Below are 24819 nucleotides of genomic sequence, written 5' to 3'. Positions count from 1 at the left end.
TTTAAAATGAAGTACACACACACACCTAGACCAAATAACAATCTGGCAGAGTAGCTTGGATCCTGACAGGTGGAGTAACGTTTCCTTATGTAAACAGCCATTCTTCTGGCTGATATAAATTTGTGTTTTTTTTTCTATCCAAGTGATGTGAAAAGTACTGTCCTCCCCCCACTACGTGTGTGTGTTTTGCCAATTTTGGAAAAACCATAGGAGGCCCAACTTGAGAGGCAATCTAGTATGAGACTTCTGCTAACAGGATCTGTGACTTACGTCCCAAATCCCTGATGAAAGAGTCTAGAGACTTATGTCTATCCTAGCAAAAGATAGACACAACAGGAAAAAAATCAGTGATTGATAGTTTAAAAAGAAACAAACAGCCCTTCCCATGCTTCTAATCCTTGAAGATCCACCAAAAAAGGCAAGAGACATGATGGTGATCTGTAATTTATCTTACTCGCATTAAAAAGTTATTTGTGCAAAAGCATTGTTCACACAATTTTAACTAAATTTCTGTAAAAAGTTTATCTTGTTGTCATTCTCCTCTTATGTTGAGGGCACCAAAAATATCTTGCTTTGTCAAGAGGGTAACTTTGCTGTTCCTCCTTGCATGTGAGGACTGACAAGTGAGGATTTACTTGCCTGTCATGTAACACCCCATAGGTGTTAGTTCGTGTACAGTATCCTTTTCTTTGGCATCTCAGCATGACAGGCAAACGTGGTGGCAGGGAACAGGGGCAGGAAAAGCAGATGATGCTTCCCCATGCTTTCCAAAGCTGATTGACAGCATGCTGCAAACATATTATTAACCCTTCTGATTTCAGTTAACTTTTAGACCCATGGAAAGAGGAGAACTGGGGCAGCACATTCTTTGTCAGTATAACTCCTCTACCTTTTTGTGAAAAATAGTATCACTGCTGTGAAGAAATCCTGGTGTGCATGCTCTTTGCTTACCTCTATCTTGTGCTGTGCTTTATTAATGTATACCATTTATTTCTTATGTGATATGCATTTGTGAGATGTTTTCCCCCCTTGAGTCTTTAACTGACTCACTACCCCTGTTCCACATGCCACCAATTCATTTTCAGCCTGAGTTGTATGTGTATGTATATAATCTCCTGAGAGCTGATCAACCCCATATGAAGTTGTAGCAGGTACTGCGAATTTATTTTAGCTTACAAACATTTCCCTGTCCTTTATGTGCAGTGTAAGTGTGGAAGCATCTGAGGAATAAAAGGCAGTCGAAGGTTCGTAAGGGTAGGGGGAAGCAAGTGACACACTATCAATGGGCTTGTTATGTAATCATATTTTTTACAGCAGTTTCGACATGAGCGATGTTTCTCAGTACTATCTGCTCCTATAAGAAGTTTACATGACCACATCCACAGTGCCTGGTTTACTTGAATTTGGAAATGTTGGTTATTGGAGTCTGCTTTTCCCCTGATCCCATGGCCAGCAGAGTGAATAGTCATCCTTGCTAGGAGAGTTTCTGGGAGAAGTCATCCAAGAGTAGCTTTTCCAAGCTCTGATTATGATTCTGCTGTTGAATGAGACCCAGTTTCTAAATGCAAATGTTCTTAGAGATGGCCAACATGGGGATTATGAGAGTTGTAGAAAAAAAAAAGGTTCCATGTTCCGGGTCAGACTTCCAGTAAAAGTAGTTTTCCCTCTCCTGCCACACTGTTTCATAAGGGATAGACAACCTGGAGCTGTCCAGGTAACATCTGGCTATTGGGCATGGTGTGTGAAACTGGTGGGGTATTACAGTCTGCCATCTTATTCCCCTGTTCTTCCCATGGGAATCTTTCCCTTTCCTTTCTGAAAATGTCTGGGCTTGATCTGAATACAAAGCATGTGTTTATCCAGCCCTCCCCAGAAGTTCCTGAACTATGTAGAAATTAGTATTTTGATTTTCACAAGTCTAATTTCTAATACTGTATATTTGCGAAGGCTTTCTGTGCTGTCCTCTGAAGATGCCAGCTACAGAGACTGGTGAAACGTTAGGAAAAGCAACCTTCAGAACACGGCCAATGAGCCCGAAAAACCCACAACAACCATCTAATTTCTAAACTTCTAAAATTTCAGATATGCTCACCTCCTATTGTAGTGTGAACTGTTCCCTTGGACTACTGGTGCTATTTTCTTTACCAATATAGCCTCTCTCCTGCCCCTTCTAAGCAATCTTTAAAGGTTTTTAGGTTGCCAATATTTCTTTGGATACTTTGCTGTCTTGCTTCTTATATAAATCTTGCAGTACAGAAGTAAAAACAAAAATCTGATTAATTATTGCAGTCTCAGGCTTGCTAAACAAATTGCAAGTGAAGCATGAGATGTAGTTAAAAAAAGCTACATATTAGGCATTGGGGTAACATTTTTCATTTTTCTTAAGTACTCTATTTTTCAAATTTTTTTCTATGGCTCTGCAAAATCATTATTAGCTTGAGAAGTTATAAAATAAGAAAGAGGCTTCAAATCTCTTCATGATGTCAGGAAACAGTGGATGGAATGCATTGTATATCACAGACTTTATTTTTAGTGTGTACAGAAATGGGCTGTTTTTACTCTTTGGACTAGGAAGAGAAGATAGAGAAAACCCCAGTTTTGGGACTTGCTACCATTTATGTTTCACTGTGCTGGTTTTTATTTGGTGTAAAATCTTGTGTTTCATTAAGGAGATAAGAGTTTGTGTTTCATTTGCTGGATTTATTTGTTCTGTAACATAAAGTGTAGTTATCACTTGGGAAAACAAAACACCAGCTTGGATTGGGAAAATTAGACAAATTCATGGAGCATAAGATTGTCAGCTTGTCTAAATATTAGTTCCACCATCAGAGGTCTCTCAGTACCCTTCGTGAGGAACACAAGCTGCTGTTGCCTTCCTGTGCTGCTTGTAGCTTGTGACTCTGTTACTCTCAAAGACAGAGACGTGCTTAGAACATATCCTAAAAAACACTTTGTATTCTAAACCATGAGTACACGAATCCAACTAAAAATTAAAGAATAAGGACCATTTTTGTGCCATCAACCACTCATGAAGGATCTATAGCAGCGTTCCCTACGCAATGCCCCCATTGTCTTGTGGATGATGAGAATCGCAGTCCAGTGTATCCAAAGGACACCAGATCAGAGAAGGTTGATCCTGTTCTAGACCTGCCCTCACTGTTGCTGTTGAGTGGGGTTGTTTTAATAGATTCCAAGTGGACAAACGCCCGTCCTTTCTCCATTTGAATGAAATCAGGAATCTAGTCAAAGGTATGTTAGGAGCCTGGCAATTAGTCTCCGCAAAAGCCTCTGTGCTGCAAGGTCAGAAGACCAGCAGTCGTAAGATCGAGTCCACGTGACAGAGTGAGCTCCCATCGCTTGTCCCAGCTCCTGCCAACCTAGCCATTTGTAAGCATGTAAATGCAAGTAGATAAACAGGTACCACCACAGTGGGAAGGTAACGGCGTTCCATGTCTAGTCATGCTGGCCACGTGACCACGGAAACTGTCTATGGACAAACACTGGCTCTATGGCTTGGAGATTGGTATGAGTACCGCGCCATAGAGTCGGACATGACTGGACTAAATGTCAAGGGGAAACTTTACCTTTAATTAGTCTCCAATATTTGTCATTTTTAAATTTTTAGTTTTGTTAGTTAATACAGAGTTTCTAATAACAGGGTTTAAGCACACATGCACAATCTCTTTCCCATTCTCACAGAGAAAGTGAGAGTCACATATACTATTTAGAGCAACTAGACCTTCTTAGTTACATTAACTTCACTTGTGCAGTGAAACAAACAAATTATGCACACTGCTAACACAAAACCAGCCAACAATGTTATCCCACAGCAGTATAGAAAAGGCATCTCTTGCATATTTTGACCCACTGTTTTTCTGTTCTGCGTCTTTTATTTATTCCAGACTCACAAAAAAGATTAACTCTAAATATGTTGGAGTCTTTTAAAATATTATTTGATCCATTTACTTCCAACCAGTTTTCTGTTATGGAATTGTATTCATAGAGTTTCTAGACCATGTCACAGTCTGGCACTGACCAGATTTTGACCTGTTCAGTATCTGTAAGGTTGCTACCTCAAATGCCTTCAGACATTCCTGAAAACCTGTTGAGGATCCATGTTGATTCTACACACCTGCACCCGGTCAATAATAAGGATACCCTATAGTGATCTATAGCTGTGTCAGAGCCCAATTCACCAGCTGTGCATGGTGGCTTACTGCTTGCTTGGCAGCCTCCCCCCACTTTTGCTATGGTTGGCATTAACATTAAGAGATTTATAAAATTCTTGACAGATTGTGTTCAGTTTGATAGATTCCCACTGTTGAATACACTCCACAGGGAGGCTTATCTCGTGCCAAAGCAGAAGTTATTCTGGCCTCAGGCAAAGATATTTTCATCTGCTCTGATCTACTGGTATGTCACCATAGCTGGTTAAAATTAATCGTTTATGATGATAATGATTTTTATTTTATGTCATGCTCTGCTGCTTTCTGTGGTTTAAATTATTGAAGAAACAGGCAGAAATTGTAGTTACGGTGAATCCTACAGAAGTTGCTTTTGAAGCACAATGCCCAGAATTCCCCAAATATCATGGGGAATTCTAGGAATTATCGTCCAAAAAGTAACTTTTCCAAATTCGGATCGGTAAGAGCATGTGCTTTGCATGCAGAAGGCCCTGGCTTCAGTCTGTGGCATTTCTACTTTAAAAAAACACTAGGTAACAGCTAATAAAGAAGACTTCTGTCTGACATACTGTAGAATCACTGTCAGTCAGAGTAGGCAATTCCAGGACATAGCATTTGCAACCATATAAAGGCACCTCTAGATTATCAAGAGGTTTTTTCCCCCCTAAATTAAAGTGTGGTGCATGAATAATTTCAATCCTTTACTTATCATTTTAGAATTATGTCAGATTTGCCTATTCAGCTGGCTTCAACAGATTCTTCATATGTTAGAAATCTAGTTTTGTTTAGGACTTACCCAAACAAGTCCTCAAAGCATGCCCCTTTTAGTTCTTGCTTGATAGCCCTGATTCAAAGAAGATAATGTAGTGTTACATTATTTTTGTAAAGGACAGCAGATGTTATGTTACAAGGAAGGATGGCCATCTTGTAGCTGCCCTGCCTCATTTTTCCTCCTTCTCCGAGAAACATAGGGTGTTTTGTGTGCCGGTGCATAAAAAAAGTGAATGCCAACAAAGCATTTGTCTGAAAGCTCACATAAATAAGTCTGAAGGAAAACTCAGGAGAAGGCTTTGACAATTCAATCCCAGGAGCAAGTCCATCTGAGCTCTCAAAGCAGAAGCTGAAGAGAGGCTGTGCTGAGTGAAACAAGGTATGTTTTGCCTGGTATGAAAGAGGAGTGCTCCTCCTCCCTAAGGATTGGATTCTTCTCTAAGGATTGGATTCCTTCCCTTCAGTTGTCCTGCAATCCAGGTAGGGTCCACCACGAGGTCTGAGAACAAAATATCGTATTGTGGCTTACACATGAAGGAAATGGCTGTGCTTAAACATGGGGCTTTGGGGTCACGAAAAATTTAAAAAATGCACTGGAGAGGCAAATGATAATTTTGATTGTTTTCTGTCACTTTTTGGGAGAGAACCTCAGAATTATTAATGAACTGTTTTGATAGATCATTTATTGTTATATATCCCTGTCATTCTTGCCTTCATTCACCCCTTGTAAAAAAAAAATCAGCTCACATTCATATTCCAATAGCTGGCCTGCCTTACTATCCTCATCCCTCTCCTTGGCTAATTGCTGCTGCTGTTGTAGGCCTCACCTCCTTGCCTAACTAGCTCCATTGCTCTTCTTTCTTCTTCCTGCTGCTACTGTGCACCTTGTCTGCTTGCCTAACCAGCCCACCAACCCTACTACTCTTCCTTCCCTTCTTTCCGGCTGCTGTGTGTTTGTTTACCTTGTCCGGCAGCCAGCCTATCCATGTCCCTCCTTTCCACCACCATGCACATCCTCTTCTTCAGCTGGCCGCCCTGCCTCCTTTTTGCCACTGCCACTGTGTGTATCCTTGCCTAGTCAGCCTTGCTGAATAGGGAAAACTGAACCAAAAGTATCAGGAAGGGGCATTCCCTTTCATGGCAAAGGAGTGGTTCAGAGAAGAACTGAATATATATTGCATGCGACTACATTGCATTGAACTGGCTTCCCAATCAACCTATATACTGTATAGAGGTTGATTGGCAAGCCAGTTCAATGTAATGTAGTCGGTGATACATATATATCGCCCATCATAATTTATATAGAAAGAGGGGACAAAGAGTGTGATTTTTTTTCTTTATTTGGTTTTTCTTTCCCTTTAAAAGGAAGAGCAGAGTAAATAGGGTTGCTTGATATACACTGTAGCATCTTCTGCAAAGGTATCTGATCCTTGCATTTGGATGGAAGGATTGCACCAAATGGCATACTCCACCTCTCTGCAACCTTAATTAATCCTGTTTAGCCTGATCTAGCCTGAGCCAATTTGGCTGTCTAGTCACACCCTTGGTTATAAATGGCAGAGCCTTTTTAACACGCTGAGAAGTCCTGGGCAGAATGCTCACTGGAGTCCCCTCCTGACTGTCTCTCTCACATTCCTTGAATGAATTTATTTATTGCGGTTGGGTGACCAGCTCATAAAACACATTCATGGTTAAAATATATAAAATGCAGTTTAAAAATATACAACCAATTCATAAAACATATCATGTGGCTAAAATATACAAAATGCAGTTTAAAATGTAAAATCAGTTCATAAAACAAATTATTAAAATACACAAAACGCAGTTAAAAAACATGTACAGCCAGTTCATAAAACATTATGTGGTTAAAATATAAATATTTCCTCCCTTCGGTTGGGGCCACAACATTTCTCTACACTTGACAGTAAACCACCCTCATGTTAAAACCGGTCGACCTGTGAACTCAGGAGAGAGACTATAAGGGAGCGCTGTGCCATTGCTGCTGCACAAAAATTTGCAGCAGAGCTTGTAATAAGGGAGTCTTGATCGGAAAGAAGTAGCCTGTTGTAAAATTCATCAGGTCTCCCTGGATATCTGAAATGATTGGGCTCAAGAGGTTAGTGCGTAGATCTCTATAAAAAAGACAGTACAGTAAGACAGGACCTACAGTTTCCACTTGGCCATCATTACATGGACACAGGCAATCCGAAATAGGTATAAGTTGAAATCTTCCTTCCATGAGTTTAGAGGGTAAAACATTAAATCTTGCTAATGTGAAGGCTCTTCTGGTTTTTGTTGACATTGTGCTCTTCAGATATGAAGATACTGTAAAAGCCTTATTAGTAACAACACTGTATTTGCCCAACTGGCTCATATCCTCCTGAAGTTCTATGTCCCAGGTTCTCTGTTTGAGTGCTGCTTTATCATCGACATGCCCCTTCGCCAAAAGAACATTGGTGGAAAAGCCCATTTGCCTTATTTCTTTTGTAAGTTGTAATTTCCATTCTGATTGAAAGGAGTCAAAAAGTGACATCTGTGCAGACAATACATTCAGGAACGAGCTATATTTATTACCAGAATGTTAAAATTTGATGACTTTAGTTAAAGAATATATTTACTCACAGTGATAAACTACAGGGGTCAGGGAACTTTTTTACATTTTACCCTCTAAATTTTTTTAGATTTTGGAAATACCTTTAGGCCCCATGTAATTCACCTTGATCATCAGTTTTAACTTTTAGTACTTTAAATTTGTATTTGTATGAAAGTTTAGTTAAACTTATCTTTAATTTTTTTTTCTTGCTTAATATTTATAACTGCTCAAGAGGTGGGATGCAGAAAGGGCTTTTCAGAAATAATTAGACTAGCTTTTTAAGAATTTACAGTCAAGAGAAGTTGTAAAAGATATGGAGTGAAGAAATTAGAATTAAAAGAAACTACCTCCGTGAAATCTAGCAGTTTATTCAGTCTGTCTGAAGACCTCATCTGAATGCACAGGTCCCTGAAGAGGCACTGCCAGAGTGTGGATTAGAAAAGGAATCAAACAATGGCAGCTCTTTTTTTAAAGTATGGTGGTCAGCGCTCATTTTCTTGCTTGTCTTCCTTCACCTGTTGCTGTACCATTGAAAGAGGTGAGCTGCCTTACACTCTTGTTCTGGAAAAAAATGTGGTCTATATCAAATGAAGACATAAAAATAATAGTGGGGAAGTAACTCAATAGTTGGGAATTTGGAGTAATTCAGATTGCATTTTAATGTGAATTTACCTAAATTTCTACTTACATTACTAATACACAAACAGAACATACAAATATGTAAATATTGGTGAAACTGCAAGGAAAAATGCATTAATTAGTCAGAATATATTATGAAAAATCTGCCCCAAATTTGTGTATTAATTTTCGTGTGGATTTTATTTTAAAAGCAATATTTAGGAGGAGCCAAATTTAAGATTAGAAAAACAAGAAACAGAGTAAGTGATATGGTTGTATTCACTTTTATTCAATCGCTTTGATGAATCCAGAAGTAGGTGGAAGAAGAGACCTAAAAGACAGCTGGAAATCTCTGTCATAGAGACAGAGACTCCTAGGTCGTTATTGAGCCTGGGAGTTATAGGCAAAATCGGCTGAGAATGTCCCCTGAGCAACCCTTATTTAAATAAATGGGATTTGCTCGAAAGCTTTTTATCTCAATTGGCTTTATTGATTATATAACGCTTGAAAATTAAAGGGGAAGGGTAATCCACTTTCATTTTCTTGCTATATTTTGAGAGCTTGTACTATTGCAGCTTGGAAATAGAACGTGACAAGTAAGTTCTACAACAAAAGGTTACAGGGTGAACGAAATGCTCATTTTTCAGGGTTCCAACCTAACAGGCAGGCCTTCTTTTGGGGAACCCTTCTGAGAAATCGCTTTCTACCCGACTTTCCTACTTTAAAAAATTCTCAGTAACTTTTCCCCCCAAGTCAGTTGTGTGGGTAGGATTTGGGGTAGATTTCTGTGCTTTTCTTTCCTTCAGGAGTTTATTTTACAGACTTCCCAAATAGCTGCCTGTCTTGGACTCTTCTGGAAAACTGCATTTCCAGGGGGCATTAGCACCCGTAATCTACCATTAACAAAAGAGTGTGTCAACATAGCCTTTCTTGCTACTTCTTCCACTGGAGTAGTTAGAAAATAAAGGGCAGTAGCCATGATGGGAATCTGAAGTTGTGAACAAATTTCTAAGAGGTTTTAGCTCTGCTCATAATTAGCCAGGATGTTTGAATCTCACCAGCTTCAGACTTCAGCCCCATAGTTTTGCATAGTTCTATTTGCACAGCAGGGCATACACTGGTCTTCGCAAAAGGATGTAATGTAACCTTACATGCTCTGTCACCAATCTAAATACTTTGAGTTTGATAGGATGCCTCTTTGGAGTCTTTGAGATTTGTTTGGCTTCATGTTTAAATACCTGGACCAAACCCTAAGGCTTTCTTTTGAGTTCTGTTTGTATTTCTTCTTGACGTTAAATGCTGCTTCCATAATGAAGGGCTGAAGCATTCACTTCCACATCAGTGTCAGGATTCATTGCAGTTTTGGAATTAATTAAAAAAAATATCTGCACTCATAGATGTCGCCACTCAAAACCCATGGGTGTCATTCTGAATATCACTTTATTCCAATATATTATCCCTTGGTCACATCCCAAAAAGAGAGATATCTATTATTCATGAAAAGCTGTAATGAGGTCATTCATCTTAATAGTTTAAGGGTATTGCATTTTTAATATCAGACAGATATAAGTTCAAGACTCTGGTCAACATTTGATATTACACTGATTTTGAAATTAAAATTTTATCATGTGTTGTTTAAACTTCCCTTCTATTCACAGAGATCCCCTATTTTTATCTTTCAGTAAAAGGTGCGTTTGTAATTTTAAAGACATTCATTTTCAGTTTTCATTATCATCTTAATGATATTAAATATGCCTTAATAATTAAGGTATAGAATTTCTAGGAGAAATGTTATGTTGCGGGGAAGTGCTAGACCCATGAGGAAAAGTCTGGTATTTGCTTGTTGTGGAAACCAATTCAACCTTCCCATGATTAGAGTAAAATCCCTAAATTTCAGCCCTGTCTGAAATTCCTTTTTAAAAGCCTCTTAGATAAACACATGCAGAGATACTGCGTGCATTTTATAATGGGGGAAAATAGCCTACAGTATTTGTTTTGTTCTTCGTAGGCCTTTCATAGTGCTGCCACCTCTGATGGAATGGATAAGAGTAGCTCTGGCTCATGCAGGGCATCGTCGCAGTTTCTCTGTGGATAGTGATGATGTACGGCAAGCAGCTAGGCTTTTACTACCAGGAGTTGACTGTGAACCTCGGCAGTTAAAGTAAGTATGTGCAAAGCAATAATATGATCCGATAAAGCAATTGCTGTGGTTTTTAACAAGCAGGACAAGAGTTCATTTATATACTCAGTGTGCAGATTTGAAAGCTGCTTTTCTTGTGCTGCTTCTTTAGGTATCATTTAGAAAGAAAACAAGTACTGTAATTGTATTTTGTTCACATGGCTGTTCTAACCAGTTTAGGAATCTGTGGGGCTAACGTACTTGCATGCATAAATAGGTGGATCAAGCCCTAATCCTGCCTTTGGACTGTTACTTGTATTTCTCCCTCCTTGAAATCAGATGCTGTTTTTATAATGACAGGTAGGAAGGCTCACCTAATTGTCTGTCTCCGAGTGCTCTTCTGCAAAATTTTAAGGTATAATTTAAAAGGCTGTATAACAGGTCTCTCTCTGTACCTTGTTGCAGCTGTGATGTAAATTTTGCAGAAAGACATACCTTGAAGTATTGTGATAAAATTCTGGGCTCTTTTTAAAATATTAGTCAGTGGAAAAGAGGAAGCAGTGTTAAAGGGTTTGTTATTTCTGTTTTTAATCAAATAAATACGAGGCAATATTACATCTAGCAATTTTACGATGATGCTGTTACAGTTGTCCTTGCATATGTTCAGAACTGTTGAATTTCCATGTATCCTTCGTCCTCGATTTTTGTTTTGTTTTGCCGTTTATCCAAGATGACTAATGTTTCAGCATTATGAGTTTGTCAAGGCAGAAAGCAGTCCTCTTAGTAGCTTCAGAACATAAAAGAGCCTACAGCTTTCATTTGGGTTCTTCCTTGGAGACCAGTGAATGCAAACCTGAGTGTACATTTATTTTTTTTCTCAGCAGCTTTGCAATGAGCTGCAAAAGATCCCTTCATTATGTGTGAAAAGATTTGTGTGCATATCACTTTGTACAGTGGCCTACACATTAGCAGCCTACATGTTAGCAGTTTCCAATGTTTCTTCTGGGGAAGAAAGCTTGCTTTTAATAGGGACTGAGACTTGGGACCTAAGACTTGGACTCAGACTTGGGACTTGATACCAAGGAGTCAGACTCAAACCCAAAGCCTTGTCAACATCCCTGTCAAGATCATGTGCAAATAAATAGCTATCAGAGTGTGGATTTACTGTTTAATTCTCCGGAATTCTATCATTTTAAGAGGTGTCTCAGATTGAGTCATTCTTCTTCAATAGTTGTAATTTTAGAAGAGGTAGCCATATTTGTCTGTGATAGCATGTCAGGCAAAAAGAAAATAAAAATAAAGAAGACAAAAATGTTATGGCACCTTAAAGACCAACTACTATATTTTGTGAACAAGTCCAGACATTTTTATTGTTATATTTCCTGCAGAGACAAGAGGTACCCTCTTTTTTCTGAATCTCTTCATATACAGGATATATGTAACTTTCCTTTGTTCTACCCTGCTTCAGCTGTACTTCACATAATCTTTATATATTTCACTAAGCACCAGTAGCTGAAATCCTGTTGCTTAGTGTAGTAAGTTGCACTACAGTGGGCTTACTGAATCAGTAAGGATTTGATAAGTCAGCTACTCTGTGCATTCCATTGATTTAAATGGGTCTACTTTACAATAGTTGCAGCTTATTTCTCTGTAGTAATTTGCAACTAGAGCTGAATCGGTGCAAGTTATGGAGGAGTTGCCTCATCAGATCCCCGCTGATTCAGTGGGCTTATTCTAGTATAACTTACTCCATTAAACAAGAGAATTTCAGTCATTTTTAAAAACAATTTGTTTCCAGCATATAGGAATATAGTACATTTAGGATTGACTCTAAAATATTGCAACTTTTGCCGACAAGTAAAAAAACAATATTAGAGGGATGAACTTTTTGCTTTCCAAATAATTTTGGCTTCAGCTCCCAGAAGTTCAAGCCAGGATGTCCAATAGGAAGGGACTGTGAATGTTATCAGCCAGTCTAGCTGGAGGGCCAACATTCCCCACCATTAATTTGAATTGAAGTTGAAATCTTGTAAATCCTTTTGAATTAAGTAGGCTTTACTTCAAAATAGACAGCGTAGAATCACACAGTTAACTATCATTAAGATTATTTTTGGTTTAGTTCTCTCCTGGGTAGAGCCATAGCTGTGGGCAAAGCTTTCGAGCACCTTTTTCCCCTCAGGAAGGATTCAGGTGCATGTCCTTCATTTTCATGCAGTTTTGCTTTGCTTCACTTTACTTTAAAATATTTGTCTTAGTTTTCTGTATAGCATTGTAATGTAGAATTGGCTCATTATAGAGTGATCACGCTCATGGATACTTGCACGGTTACTCTGCACTGAGTACAAATGCAGTGAAATTGGTGACCGAGTGACGATCACATTTTTGAGGAATTGTTTTGTAATTGAATGGAAGTACATGGAAGGGCTATAGCTTAATGATGTTGTATCTGCTTTGCCCCCAGAAAGCCCCAAGTTCAATTCTGGCATTGCTTGGTAAGGCAGGAATAAAGTTGCCATGTTTCAGTTATCCAGTTCTGGATAGCCTAATGATCTTTTTTCTATATTATCCAAATTAAGTGCAGTACTTGCTCCATTGTTTTCCTACTAATAGCAGATCACTACTAATTAAAGAGTTCCTGCTTTGATTTTGGGTTGTGGCCCAGTTATATGCAATGAGAAACAGTAACACACAACCCAACTTCTTAATTAATCTGCTGCCAAGGCCAACATCATTCTGCTATGCAGGTTATACTACAAAACCACCAATATGTTTAGTCTTGGCATAATTTACACAAATCATGTATTTCATTTATATAGTAACCACTGATTGGGAAGAGCCAGTATGGTTGATTGGGTGGATAGGGACTTGACCTCTGCTTAATCACAAAACTTATGTACTTTGTGTCCTTTGACCAAACATTACCTCTCAGCCAAACCTACCATACAAGGTTGTTTACAGGATAAAAGAAAGAGAGAGGAACCATATAAAACAGTTGTGTATGTTGCTACTGGATATAAATAAAGAAATGGATATATTGCCATACTCAGGGGCTTCTGCTGATATTTCTAAGAAGTGGCTGTTTCTGTGATCCATGAGAATACCGAAAGAATTCTCCACAAGTGACACACTAATTTACTTCAGAGGGAACCTGAATATTTTATTAGAAGTAGAAAATATCCTAGCTTACTTTTTTTGGTACTTTTCATCTTTGCATCTCAAAGCACATGCTAATACAGCATGGCACTCCTGTATTTTGCTCCCACTCCTACTAAAACCCTCTTAAATCCCCCTCCTCCCACTAACCACCATTTGTTTCACTGCTATGGGCTATATTGTAATAGGGAATGAGATTCATAGAAAAGGTTAGAGATTTTAATTTTTGTTCTATGTCATTCAGAATAGTTACTGACTATGCTGGTTGGGGGATTCTGAGTGATGTAGTCCAAGAAAATAATTCCAACACTATTTAATTCTTAATAAATACAAATACATCAATTTTTGATGTCTATTTATTGAGGTATAAGATTATCTGAGTAAGTGGATTGAAGAACCATACTATATTTCCAAGATAAATACATACACAATTAATTCTTCAGAAAGGACCCTTTTATTTCCTTTTCCTTGTCTGAAGTCTCTTTCTAGAAATTTAAGATTCTCAGTGAGTATAAGTGCTCAGCAAGGTTCACAGCAACAGTAGCAGCAGAAGCATCAAAAACAACATGCATATATTGTTGAACTCTTAAAGGAAACAACCCCCCCCCCCCCCCGGTTGCTCCCTCTTGCTTCCAGGAAGAAATTTTCCATTTCTCTTGTATTGTTTAAAGTTATGCAGCACATATATGCTATGCTAAAATGCTTAAAAAATTTTTTCACTTCCACAGCTCATCCATGGAGATGAGAAAGTGTTTAATTTACCAGTATCCTGAAATGGCTCTCTCCTTAAGCCACTTCATAATACTGGCAAATTGACTGGGGAAGGCTCTCTTTTGGTTCATTTCCAGTGATTGCAAATGCTGGAAATGAACCAAATCTGAGCGATTCTTCTTGCTCTGAAAAAGAAGCCTCTGACAAGGGCCAGAAAGGTGTACGTCGGAGGTTGTCCTGTCACTGTCTTTAAGAGCAAACCAAATGGAACAAATAGCGGGCTAAACACTCGTGTAATCATTCCCTATGTTGGTCATTGTTCATACAAGGCTCTGCCAGCTAGTTGGGTTCAGAAAGGCTAGAAAGATGATTTAAATAGTTAGAGAAAGAGATGAGCACATATTATGGCAGGTTTTCAATACTGTGCAAAGTGAAAGATGTAGATTTGTCCTGTGTGTGTCAGCATAAAAAGATGTGGTTGATGAGAGTTTCTCTGTCTTTCCTGAGGTGTATTGCATGACTTTCAGTTTTGATCTGTATTGGATATTATTCCAATTGACATACTACATTTATCTGTTTTATAGAGGGTAGGTGAGGAACGCAAATCAAACAACTTTCTTTTTCACGTATACAGTTTAGTACGTGCTTTTTATACATGTGGCTTGCTTCCTGAACATGCTCATTATGTATGGGCCTGGAAACTATGGCCAACTGTAACTTTCCATAGGCATGTACACTCTACAAAACATACAGATTTTTATTTATTTAATTCCTAGTATATATTGCCTATCTACTGGTGAGTTTCATGAGTTCAGTCTAAGAAGATCTGGAATCTGAGGGGTTAATTACAGCTATGAAAAATGCTGGGCAATTAGAATCACAGACAACTGAATCACTGCCAGATTCTCCTCCCCCACTAGCCAGAGTGAGGGACAAGCTTCCGCAGGGACTCATAACACGAAGGTCTGAGGCTTGCATGAATGCTTCCCACAGGAACATCAGGTCGACCAGTCCTGAGTTTTAGCAGGATTTAGTGTTTTCTAGGAATTCGATGACTGTTGCTACTATATTAATCTGTACCCAGAGGCTTGGAAGCCTGTGGAAGCAACAAGTCAATTCTCTGGCTCGCATCCACACTCCAGCTTATCTCGGACCTTGCTCTCTTGACCCTTGGCTTTGGACTCTGACTTCTGACTATGGTTTGTGTTTTGGTTTTGGCAATTTGGCATCTGTTTTGTATCTCCTGGACTTCTGACTTTGGACTGAACTATTGGACTTTCGCCTGCAGTACCCCCAGAAACGTGACAGTGAGCCACTAGTCTGCATGGTTTACAAAACATAAAAACACTGAACCCCCCCCAAAAAACAAAACAATCCCCCAAACCCCTCTGTGGCAATGGCAATAAAATAATAAAATTGATCACATAATGTATCTCGGGGGAAGGCTATATATCACATGTGTGATACTTACATGTGTAATGCTCCCATAAACATATGGTGCATATGTTTGATATGTATGATTCTTACACATGAGTCATGCATAAAAAGCCTGTGTGTTTAAAATAATAATAGGTGTCCTGTAAGTCACTTCCTAGAGCATCTTTAGGGCAGAGAAACAAAGATAGATTAGTGATTTTTTAAAAATAAACTACTTTGGGAAGAAAAGACATTTCTGCTGTAAATGTACTGGAAGCGAAAGAGAAGCAGGAGGTCTTTACAGCGCCAAATAATAATGCAAGATACTTTCCCCCATTTAATTAGATCCAGCTCCCCTTTCATATGCTTATCTCCTTGAGTGTCCTTGTACTCATCCCAAATTTTGACTAATCCCCTAATTCCAGGCATGACTGCTGCAGTAATTAGGCACAAAAATACCAGCCCAGCATGCGGCTGCAAACAAACTGCAGACAAAACCTAGCAGGCCCTTGGTGCTGATGATCCCAGAGGGTGAAGATGATTTGAATGTTTATCAGATTATGTACAGGTTTCCTGTTGGGAATCTCATTCTCTTTTCCAAACATAGCATCTAGAGCTATTAAGGAGGAATTACTGAAGTGCTGGCTCCCTCCCCCTTTGAGTTCACCTCATATCTTAATGCTTCAGCGTACACAATGCAAAGTGTGTCTCTGTCTTCTCTTCCACCCTTATGTCACATATCCTGAGGGCCTACCTGAATTGCATGGAAAGAGGACATGTTGTGGCTTGGGATTTCATGGGCAGTTGAACTTCCTCACCTTTGGGAAAGGAGGCCGCTTATAAACAGGACTGGATACAAAGGCATACATAAAGTTTTGTCATTCTGGCCAAGCCATAAACTATGGAATGTGACAGGAGGTATCAGAGCAGGATGATAGAGGAAGTGACAGATATCTGAAAAGTGCAAGCTAGTGAAGAGGGCAATTATAGATCAGAGGACTTCTATCTTGATTTTTAATTTTTTTTCTGATCACAGTCCCCAGATATTTGAAGTGACCAGACTCTGTGCAGGTGCCAGAGTTAATTCTACCTCGTCCCAAACTCAATAACATAGTAGGTATGACTGCTAGTTATTAAAATTGTAAGGTATTATATGCTGTACGTTATAGTCTTTATGTATGTTTTTCTGCTGGTCTTTGACTGTGCTAAAATTTTAATTAACTGTTGGCCTTAGCAGGGCTGTTCTTTAGCTGAGTGGGTAGATTAAACATGTAGTGCCATTAGAGACTAAAGCAGCAACATCTCCTGAGTCAATCCAAGTTACAGTGGATAAACATTTCCTTTCCCACCCCACTCATGGAGGCAGGCCTTTGAGAAGGAAACATTCCCCTCTTTTGTCTTTCCACATACCACAGAGACCTAACAATATCAAATAATAATTAGCACCCCAGTTCTATACACATACAATAAACTGGAAGCTGGATTGCTCAATGGTTTAGGCATCTGGCTGCAGAGCTAGAGGTGTGTGTCTTCTAGGGCAGTGGTCCCCAACCTTGGGCCTCCAGATGTTCTTGGACTACAACTCCCAGAGGTCTTCACCACCACCTCTGCTGGCCAGGGTTTCTGGGAGTTGAAGTCCAAGAACATCTGGAGGCCCAAGGTTGGGGACCACTGTTCTAGGGGAAAGAGGCAGCCTGTGTAGCCTTGGGCAAGCTGCACCATCCCAGAGCTGCCTCCAGAAGAAGGGAAGGGTCAACCACTTCTGAGTATTCCCTTCCTAGAAAACCCTGGAAAGGGTGAAGAAATGACTTGATGGCATGCAATTATATATGATTAGACTAGATCTACAGACAAAACACCAGTATACATTTGAAAGGAAACTAAGCTTGCATAGTGGTAAATCCCAGAAGAGGAATAAATGTACCTAACCTTATTTTGTATATTGTCAAATAAGAGTATAACAGTATTTTGTACTTCGATACGTAAGCTGTCTTGAATATCTAATGGTCAGAAATCTAATGCAGGTGAGATGTAAATACACATATTTGAATTAATGAGAACCTCTGTTTTCTCCAGGGATAAAAAATGACAAAATATTGGTTTCTGGCAGCACACATGGCAGTAAAAGTCTACTTGGAACTGTGCAGGGCTGTTATCCCAACTCACAGCCCTATGTGTGCAGCAAAAGGCTACCCCTAGGAGAGTATCTGCAAAAATGTTTTGTTTTCGGATATGTCCCTAGAGATTCCATGTGACCAACAAGTGATACATGTACATCACTCAGTGCCTCATCAATGGCTGCCTCGCAGCTGAATTCATGAGTGGTCTCTGTCACAAGACCTAGAGTAGGAGGTGAGATGTCAGCTGTTTAGCCTAATTGATTTAGTCATAGTTGTGTTACACATACATGCCATATATTAGCCATAGGCATTAACAGATGCATGAATGAGCATAATCTTATCCATGTCTTTTTCTCCTGTTCCATTTTATTTCATTAAAAAAGATTAAAATGTACACATCCTGCAAACATGCAAATGAGTGAAAAACAAATCATGTGAATGTTTATTTCGGGGATAAACTTTAATTCAGTGGTAGAGCACATTTTTGATACACAGAAAGCCCCAGATTCAATTTCATCTCTAGTTTTTTAAAATAAAAGAGGTCGTAAATGCTTTTATTTGTACATTGACCTGCATTTTTACAGCCTTCACTGGAATACCCAGTGTGGTGTAGTGAATAGAGTAACAGGAGACGGGCTTCTACTCCTTGCTTGGCCATGGAAACCCGTTGGGGGAGTGGCACTGGTAAAACTACTCCTCACTTACCTTGAAAAGTCTATTATGGTTGGTAATAAGACAGTTCCAATTTGATGGCACATAAGACACATTCAGTTAGGACAGTTTATAGAAAAATGAGAATAAGAACGTTTGTCCTTACTGGTGCATTTCAGAATAGACAGTCCTGGGCTAGATGTACAAATAGTCTGAGGCAAGTATTCAGGAGTGGGTTTCTAAAGATTTAGGGCTAAGTCCAGTTGTTAGTGTCAAGTAGAGTAAGCCGACTGAATCAACAAGATTTCAGTGAGTCCTGTTGATTCAATACATCTAGTTTGGTAGAGACTGCAATGGGATTAAGGCTTAAAGTCTTTAAAAAGGCAAAAACAATATTAATTGGTATAGTTTAGAAAACATTTAAATGTCTATAATACACACAAAGCACAACATTGGGGCTTTTGTGGGTGTAGAATTCGACTTTCTGGCACAAACTCTGAATGGTACAAGAAAATACTGTGCAGTTCAGAATTGCTAACCAAGGAAAAGAGGAGAGAGTTATTGGCTAATGAAAGCCTTGTTTTATTGTTGCAAGTTCTGGTGACACAAAGTTGGCAGTTCACTCTTCCTTCCTTTCTTTCTTTTAGCAGTGCACTTCAGGTTCCCAATTTGACCTTCAAAGCAACTCAGTAAAACAGATTAGCCTGACAGATACAGCTTGGCTTAAGATCATACAGTGAGCTTCGTAGATTGGTCAGGAATGGATTTAAATGTACCTCTCGAAGTTGAGTGTTCTGGACCAGGCCAATGCTGTCTCCACTACAAAGCAGCAGAGATGAAACCACAGCCTTTTTGGACTATGTCTCCCATAATACTTCCACCAGCATGCCCACAGTTGCATGTTCGGACTATAAATTTCCATTTATTTATTTTTTTGACAGTTAACTACCAAGGCTGGAATGATACCCCTTGCTTGAAATGTGACCCTGTGAACATTTACGTAATTTGTGCCTCACTGTGCTTTAAAACAGTACTCATTTAAATGCAGTTGGGCTTCCACTAGATGAGAGGGCCCTAGCGTTTTCTCTGCACTTGAAAGAAGGCTGCCCTTCCTCTTCTGCAAGTCTTCCTTGTCCTGCAGGTGTTGGGCAGCAGTAGCTGGGGAGCATAGAGACAGCACAAGTGGCAGAGGAGGGGCATCTTTGATGACCTGGGATACTTCTCCTGCCACTGCCAACATGGACTCTGCAGCTACCGCCATCCAGCTGCCTGCTGGACAAGCAGGCCCTGCAGAGGAGGAATGGCTGCCTGTTGTACGTACAACAAAAACAGAGGCACTGAAGCTGATTTGTGGGCAAAAGCAGCATTGCTCGGCAGCCAGTGCTGGCAGGCTTACCGGCTACTTTGGCACTGGATGGTTAGCAGTGTTTTTGCCAGAGAGAGACGTCAGTGTTTCCATTTTCTCCACATTAAAACATCTGTGTAACAGGACAATCTTGGCTTCGGTATGCAAATAATCTGCAGTAAAAAAAAACTATTGTGGCTTATCTACAACATGTAGCTCCAGCTCCAGAATATCTTTGGGGACTCTCTTGTCGGAATCATAAACCCCCAAATTTTCTAGCTAACAGGACCACTGATCACACTTGCATTGGTATTCTGGGAGTTGTACTGGAAAAAAGTAACATATCCTATCTCTGTACAGTAAAAAAAATCACCTTTTCCATTTTGTTCTCTCCATTTATAAGGTAAATTTTAAAAGAATAACTGACATTAAAATAACAGAATAAGATGCAAATGTATGGAAGACGTGGAAGAGAATTCTTACTGTTTCTTGATGTCATCAAACGATGTCACCAAACAAATTATATCTTGCAAATAATTGGTACTACCTTTGGACAAACAGCCTTTAACAAGTAGCAGACATCTGTATGTATGCGTGGGTCTGCATGTGTGTAAGAGAAATTTCAAAACTTGTGTGCAATCTCCAAGCGCAAATTTGAAAATGTGTGCAACTACATTTGAACAGTTTCATTTTGTTTGCTTTGACCAACTTTCTGGATGTTACATGTCTTGGTATTTCTACTTCACTGCTAGAAATAGTTTTTCCTCAGCACATTGAGTTCTCCGTCTTGTTACCTCAAGAAGTAGTCTTGGAAAACATATCATTCTGCAGGTTTGCTTTGCTTAACTATTTATTGTAGGTCCTTTATTTTAGGGGTAGAGGCTCCTTCAACAATTTGTATATAACCTTTCAAACTACACTGATCTGATGCAGAGTTGATGGGGTTATTTCTGGACTAGGGGTGCAACGGGATTGCAGAATATGTGGGAAATGCTGAAGGTCTGAGACTGGGTAATTTGCATTTTTTTCTGACCACATAACATAAAAGGAAATGCATTTCAGCACAGAGTTTTCCCCCACAATCCATAATTTTTGCCTCTGCGGCTTCTAATTTTGAGGGATCAGATCTATTTGCATCAGTGTGATTGCTTGGACTGGTGCAGATACGTGTGTGCTTGTGGTTTGCCTGATAGTGTGGCAGCTGGAGGGACAAAGATCCAGTCTGGGAAGACTAGATCTTTGAAAATATAGTGGGCCCCCGTATCTATGGGATATCAGTTCCAAGCTCCTCACAAATGCCAAAAAATGAAGTTAATAGTGAATCCTATACATAACATGGTATTTAATTCCCTATAATGGCTAGTTCTGGTAACTACATCATGGAAATATGCATTTCTGGGTTTCTGTCTCTCTCTCTCTCTCTCTCTCTCTCTCTCTGGGGATGCCGATTCTGTGGATACAGTGGTCCTATTGTATATTATTTTTAAAGGGCTTGATGTTATTGTACTACTGTTGTACTTGGGAACCTAGACACCAAAAGGAAGGAAGGAAGGAATAGAGACTAGGAGGAGGAAATTACCATACAACTCTTGTTTACAGATTATTAAGTAATTCCCTCATAACCGCGCTCCTGTAAGGCTACAAGTGAACTATCTTAAGCTGGAAATAAGCTGCAAACAAGACTGTCAGTTAATTTCTTCCTCTCTCCCTGTGTGGCCTGTGTAACATGAACAGACTCAAGGAAACCCAAATTCCCTAGTACAGTTTCACAGCAAGTGAATTCATATATCTCTCACTGTGTAGTTGCAGCCTAGGAGAGGTTTCCGAACCCAGGTATCTTTTTGTAGCTCTTCTCAGCAACAAATTATCTTCTGACATTAGCCAATTTAAGAGGCATATGGGTTGCTTAAATGGATTCAGACTCCAAGGTAGGAGTATGTGTTTTTGTAGGTCATTCAGTCTTTTAGATTTATTTTAGGGATTGGTCTCATTCTGTCTGCACACCCCTGGAATTACTGACTCTTCTGTCAAATAGGTGTGTGGATAACAAAGTTGTAGGATTCCTTAAAGGAAGCATGGGTTAGAACTATAATGAAGAAATATTTTTATGTAACAGGCCTTGAATCATAGAACTAGCATGGTAAAATTGTAGTCTTGGGAAACAAAGCAGAAAGCAAGGCGTCCTGCTTATGTACCACCCCATAGTTCTTAAAGCATTCTATGGTTGACTTACAGTTTTAATTATGCAAGCTACACATTGCAATGAAAGGACGTTGGTGATCATCTAATCCAGTCTACAATCCAGCATGCAACTGCAGCATCTGATAATTGGCCTGATAGTTAGCCAATCTCTGTATAAATATTTAAGGTGATGGGGAATATAGTATGTCTTGAGGTAAATTTTGTACGGTCAGAAAATCTTACTTTAGTCCCAGTTGCTACTATTAAAGCAGCTAGAAATGCCAGCAAGCAGATAACCAACAGGTAAAGATTTTACCATGGCTGTATCTCCATGCTGGAAGAATCTGCATGTTGCTGAATGCCTGCTTGCTGCTTAAAGGACATGGCCTCTGTCAGGGGGGAAAGAAAGTGGCAAATGTAACTAAAGGGCCTGTTATGAATAGTTATTGTAGGGAGGTAGGATTCACTATATCTAAATACTCTTTGACAGATTATTAAACATGTTGCTTGTAGCAGTGGTGGTGGATGTCATTCAAAGGCAAATTGTGGCAGTGTCAAAGTGAACAGGGAAAGTCTCTTTCACAAATACCTTCTGATGTAACTGTTTCCTCCAATTTGTAGAATTGATGACTGCTTCTGGGCTTCTCGGAAACTGGATGCAGTAGCCACAGAAGCAAAGTTCAAGCAGGACCTGGGGTTCCGAATGTTGACCTGTGGCCGAACAGATTTGGTCAAACAGGCCATTTCGTTGCTGGGGCCTGATGGAATTAACAGCATGAGTGAACAGGTACAAAATTCAAATGAAATTTATTATAAACTGTGTTTTTTAAAATAATCAGTTGAAAATATAGATATTTAAAACTGAACATTAATTTTAAATATCATAATAATAAATTGAGATGGTTGAAGAAAATAGCCTTCCTACTGTAAATGGAATTCTTATTTTTGAGTGCTTTCTACTAATTGTTGTAATAGAATGGCCTGATTCCTACATCTTTTTCCTAGTATTTAATTCAGAATGGGCATTGAGAGATTACCCCAATTTCGTCTTGTGTGCCAATCGCTGTGTGTTTAGGACTACAAATTTCATCAGCATCAGTCAGTGCCATAAATGGTTAAAGTAATGAATTCTCTCCATGCCTTGCCCCCCTCAGAATATCTGGAAGGTACCTGACTATAGAAGGGAGGGAGGTTAATAGCTTCCTGCTGCCTGTTCTCTTTCTGCCTCCTACCTCTCCCGAATTTAAGAAATCATTTTGTTTTCTGCTTGTGACTGCTGCACTGTGTTTAACCTCTTTTTCCTTATTGCATCTGTGTCTAATACCATTGTCAAAGTAACACTAATCACAAAGGATATGTTGATCAGCTGCTGTGGGTATTTCAGATAAAACAGATTTTCAGCCAGGAGTCTCTGTAGTGAAGGGTCAGCTAATCTAGTTTTCTTGCAAACAGGGCAGCGTTTCCCTAGAGCCAGCAACTCTCAACATTGCTGTCCAGCATTTCATTTAAAATTAAGTCACTGTGTACCATGGATGAGCATACAAAGCAATGCTACTTTTCCAATTGTTAACAGTACTGGTATTGAGTATAGAAGCATCTGAGTCTGACCTGTCAAAAATATGCTTGTTAAATTGGTAAGGGGAAATGTCCACATAATGAGAGCCAAACATTCTGATTTTTTGTACAAGAAAAGAATACTAAAGTGAAGTCCTGACTTTGCTGGATTTAAACTGCAGGGCAGTGTTTATTTATTTATTTTTAAAAAGGATATTTGTAAGATATTCTTCAATTACTCATAGTTTTGCAGAGTTGTTAGTATACAGAGTTGTTAGTAGCTGCCTGCCTTAAATGTTTATCTGAGCTGAAGATCCAGTTTCTGTGATGGAGGAGTGTGTTGGTGTGCAAGCATGTTCACAAACACATCCATGTCATTCTTCCGAAATGATTAGGCTTGATTAGATTATTGCTTTTTTGTTCCTTTTTTGCGGGCAAGAACTCTTGGGGTAAACTTAGCTGTAAGTGGTTCAAAACAACCTGGTGATCTTCATGGGTGGATTGTAGTGAAAGAAAATACGAGTATTCCAATAAAGAATTCATATAAAATGTTATGGTGTGCTTTTGAAGCTTAGATATAGGATCTTTGATTTAGGTAGGAATTTCAAGAGGCCAGTACTAAAATGCAGAAGAACAAACTTGATGGCCTTACAGTCCCCTCCCAACTCAGTTATTCTATTATTCCAATCTTATTTTCTTTAATAAAACTGAAAAAAAGAGAACAATGATTAGTTGCCCAGTTCTAAAGTCCAGTTCATATGTCAAGAAACCACATGACTTCTCCATATGAAATGCAACCATGTGGCAGCTTGCCCATATGACAAGCCATTTGTGTGGCTCATCTGAGTTGCTGATGATGCACTGCAGGCAGTTTTGACCACACCAGTGCTAGTTGTGGTCTGTAGTTTAAATTCCAAGGCCCCATCCAGGTGAATGCTTGGAAGTATGGAATACGAAAGTCACACTACAGCAGCTCACAAGTGTAAAGAAGGGGCATAGCCAAAAAGTCTGTTAGTGCAACATCATGCAGTGTTGTAGTAAACTGATACTGCAATTGATATGTCTGAATAGCAGACAGTGGCACCTGCTCAACATAATTTAAGAGTGGTATGCTACTGATGTGTGTTGGATTTCAATGTTTCCTTAGGAATATGGGATGCAACTTTATAATACTGAATAAGATGTTGTTTCATCTGTCTCAGTCTTGTCCACAGACTGGCTACAGCTATTTAGGGTTTTAGACAGAAGTCTTTTTCCTCCTGATCTGTTGTATCTCTTCTTATATAGGAATGGCTGTAATAATGAACAGAATGTGGAAGTGTTATTTTTCCCAATGGCAGTGTTGACTTGAGGATTCAACGAGAGTGTCGTTCAACAAAATAAATTTCCAAATGCTGATTCTC

The 24819-nt window shown here is 39.2% G+C and overlaps 1 protein-coding gene across 1 annotated transcript in view; it reads left to right on the top strand.

The window, feature by feature from the left end:
• ABTB3 (ankyrin repeat and BTB domain containing 3) overlaps positions 1 to 24819 on the top strand; it is a 272906-nt gene that overhangs the window by 200587 nt on the left and 47500 nt on the right. The window contains exons 4-5 of the mRNA XM_020803657.3: positions 10175 to 10327; positions 22484 to 22649. Coding sequence (XP_020659316.3) covers positions 10175 to 10327; positions 22484 to 22649 — 319 coding nt within the window. The remainder of the gene's footprint in view (positions 1 to 10174; positions 10328 to 22483; positions 22650 to 24819) is intronic.

This window comes from Pogona vitticeps, chromosome 5, assembly GCF_051106095.1.
Source record: "Pogona vitticeps strain Pit_001003342236 chromosome 5, PviZW2.1, whole genome shotgun sequence".
Classification (NCBI taxonomy): Eukaryota; Metazoa; Chordata; class Lepidosauria; order Squamata; family Agamidae; genus Pogona; species Pogona vitticeps.
Note: the sequence above shows the minus strand (reverse complement) of the source record. Positions and strands in the feature narration are given on the sequence as shown.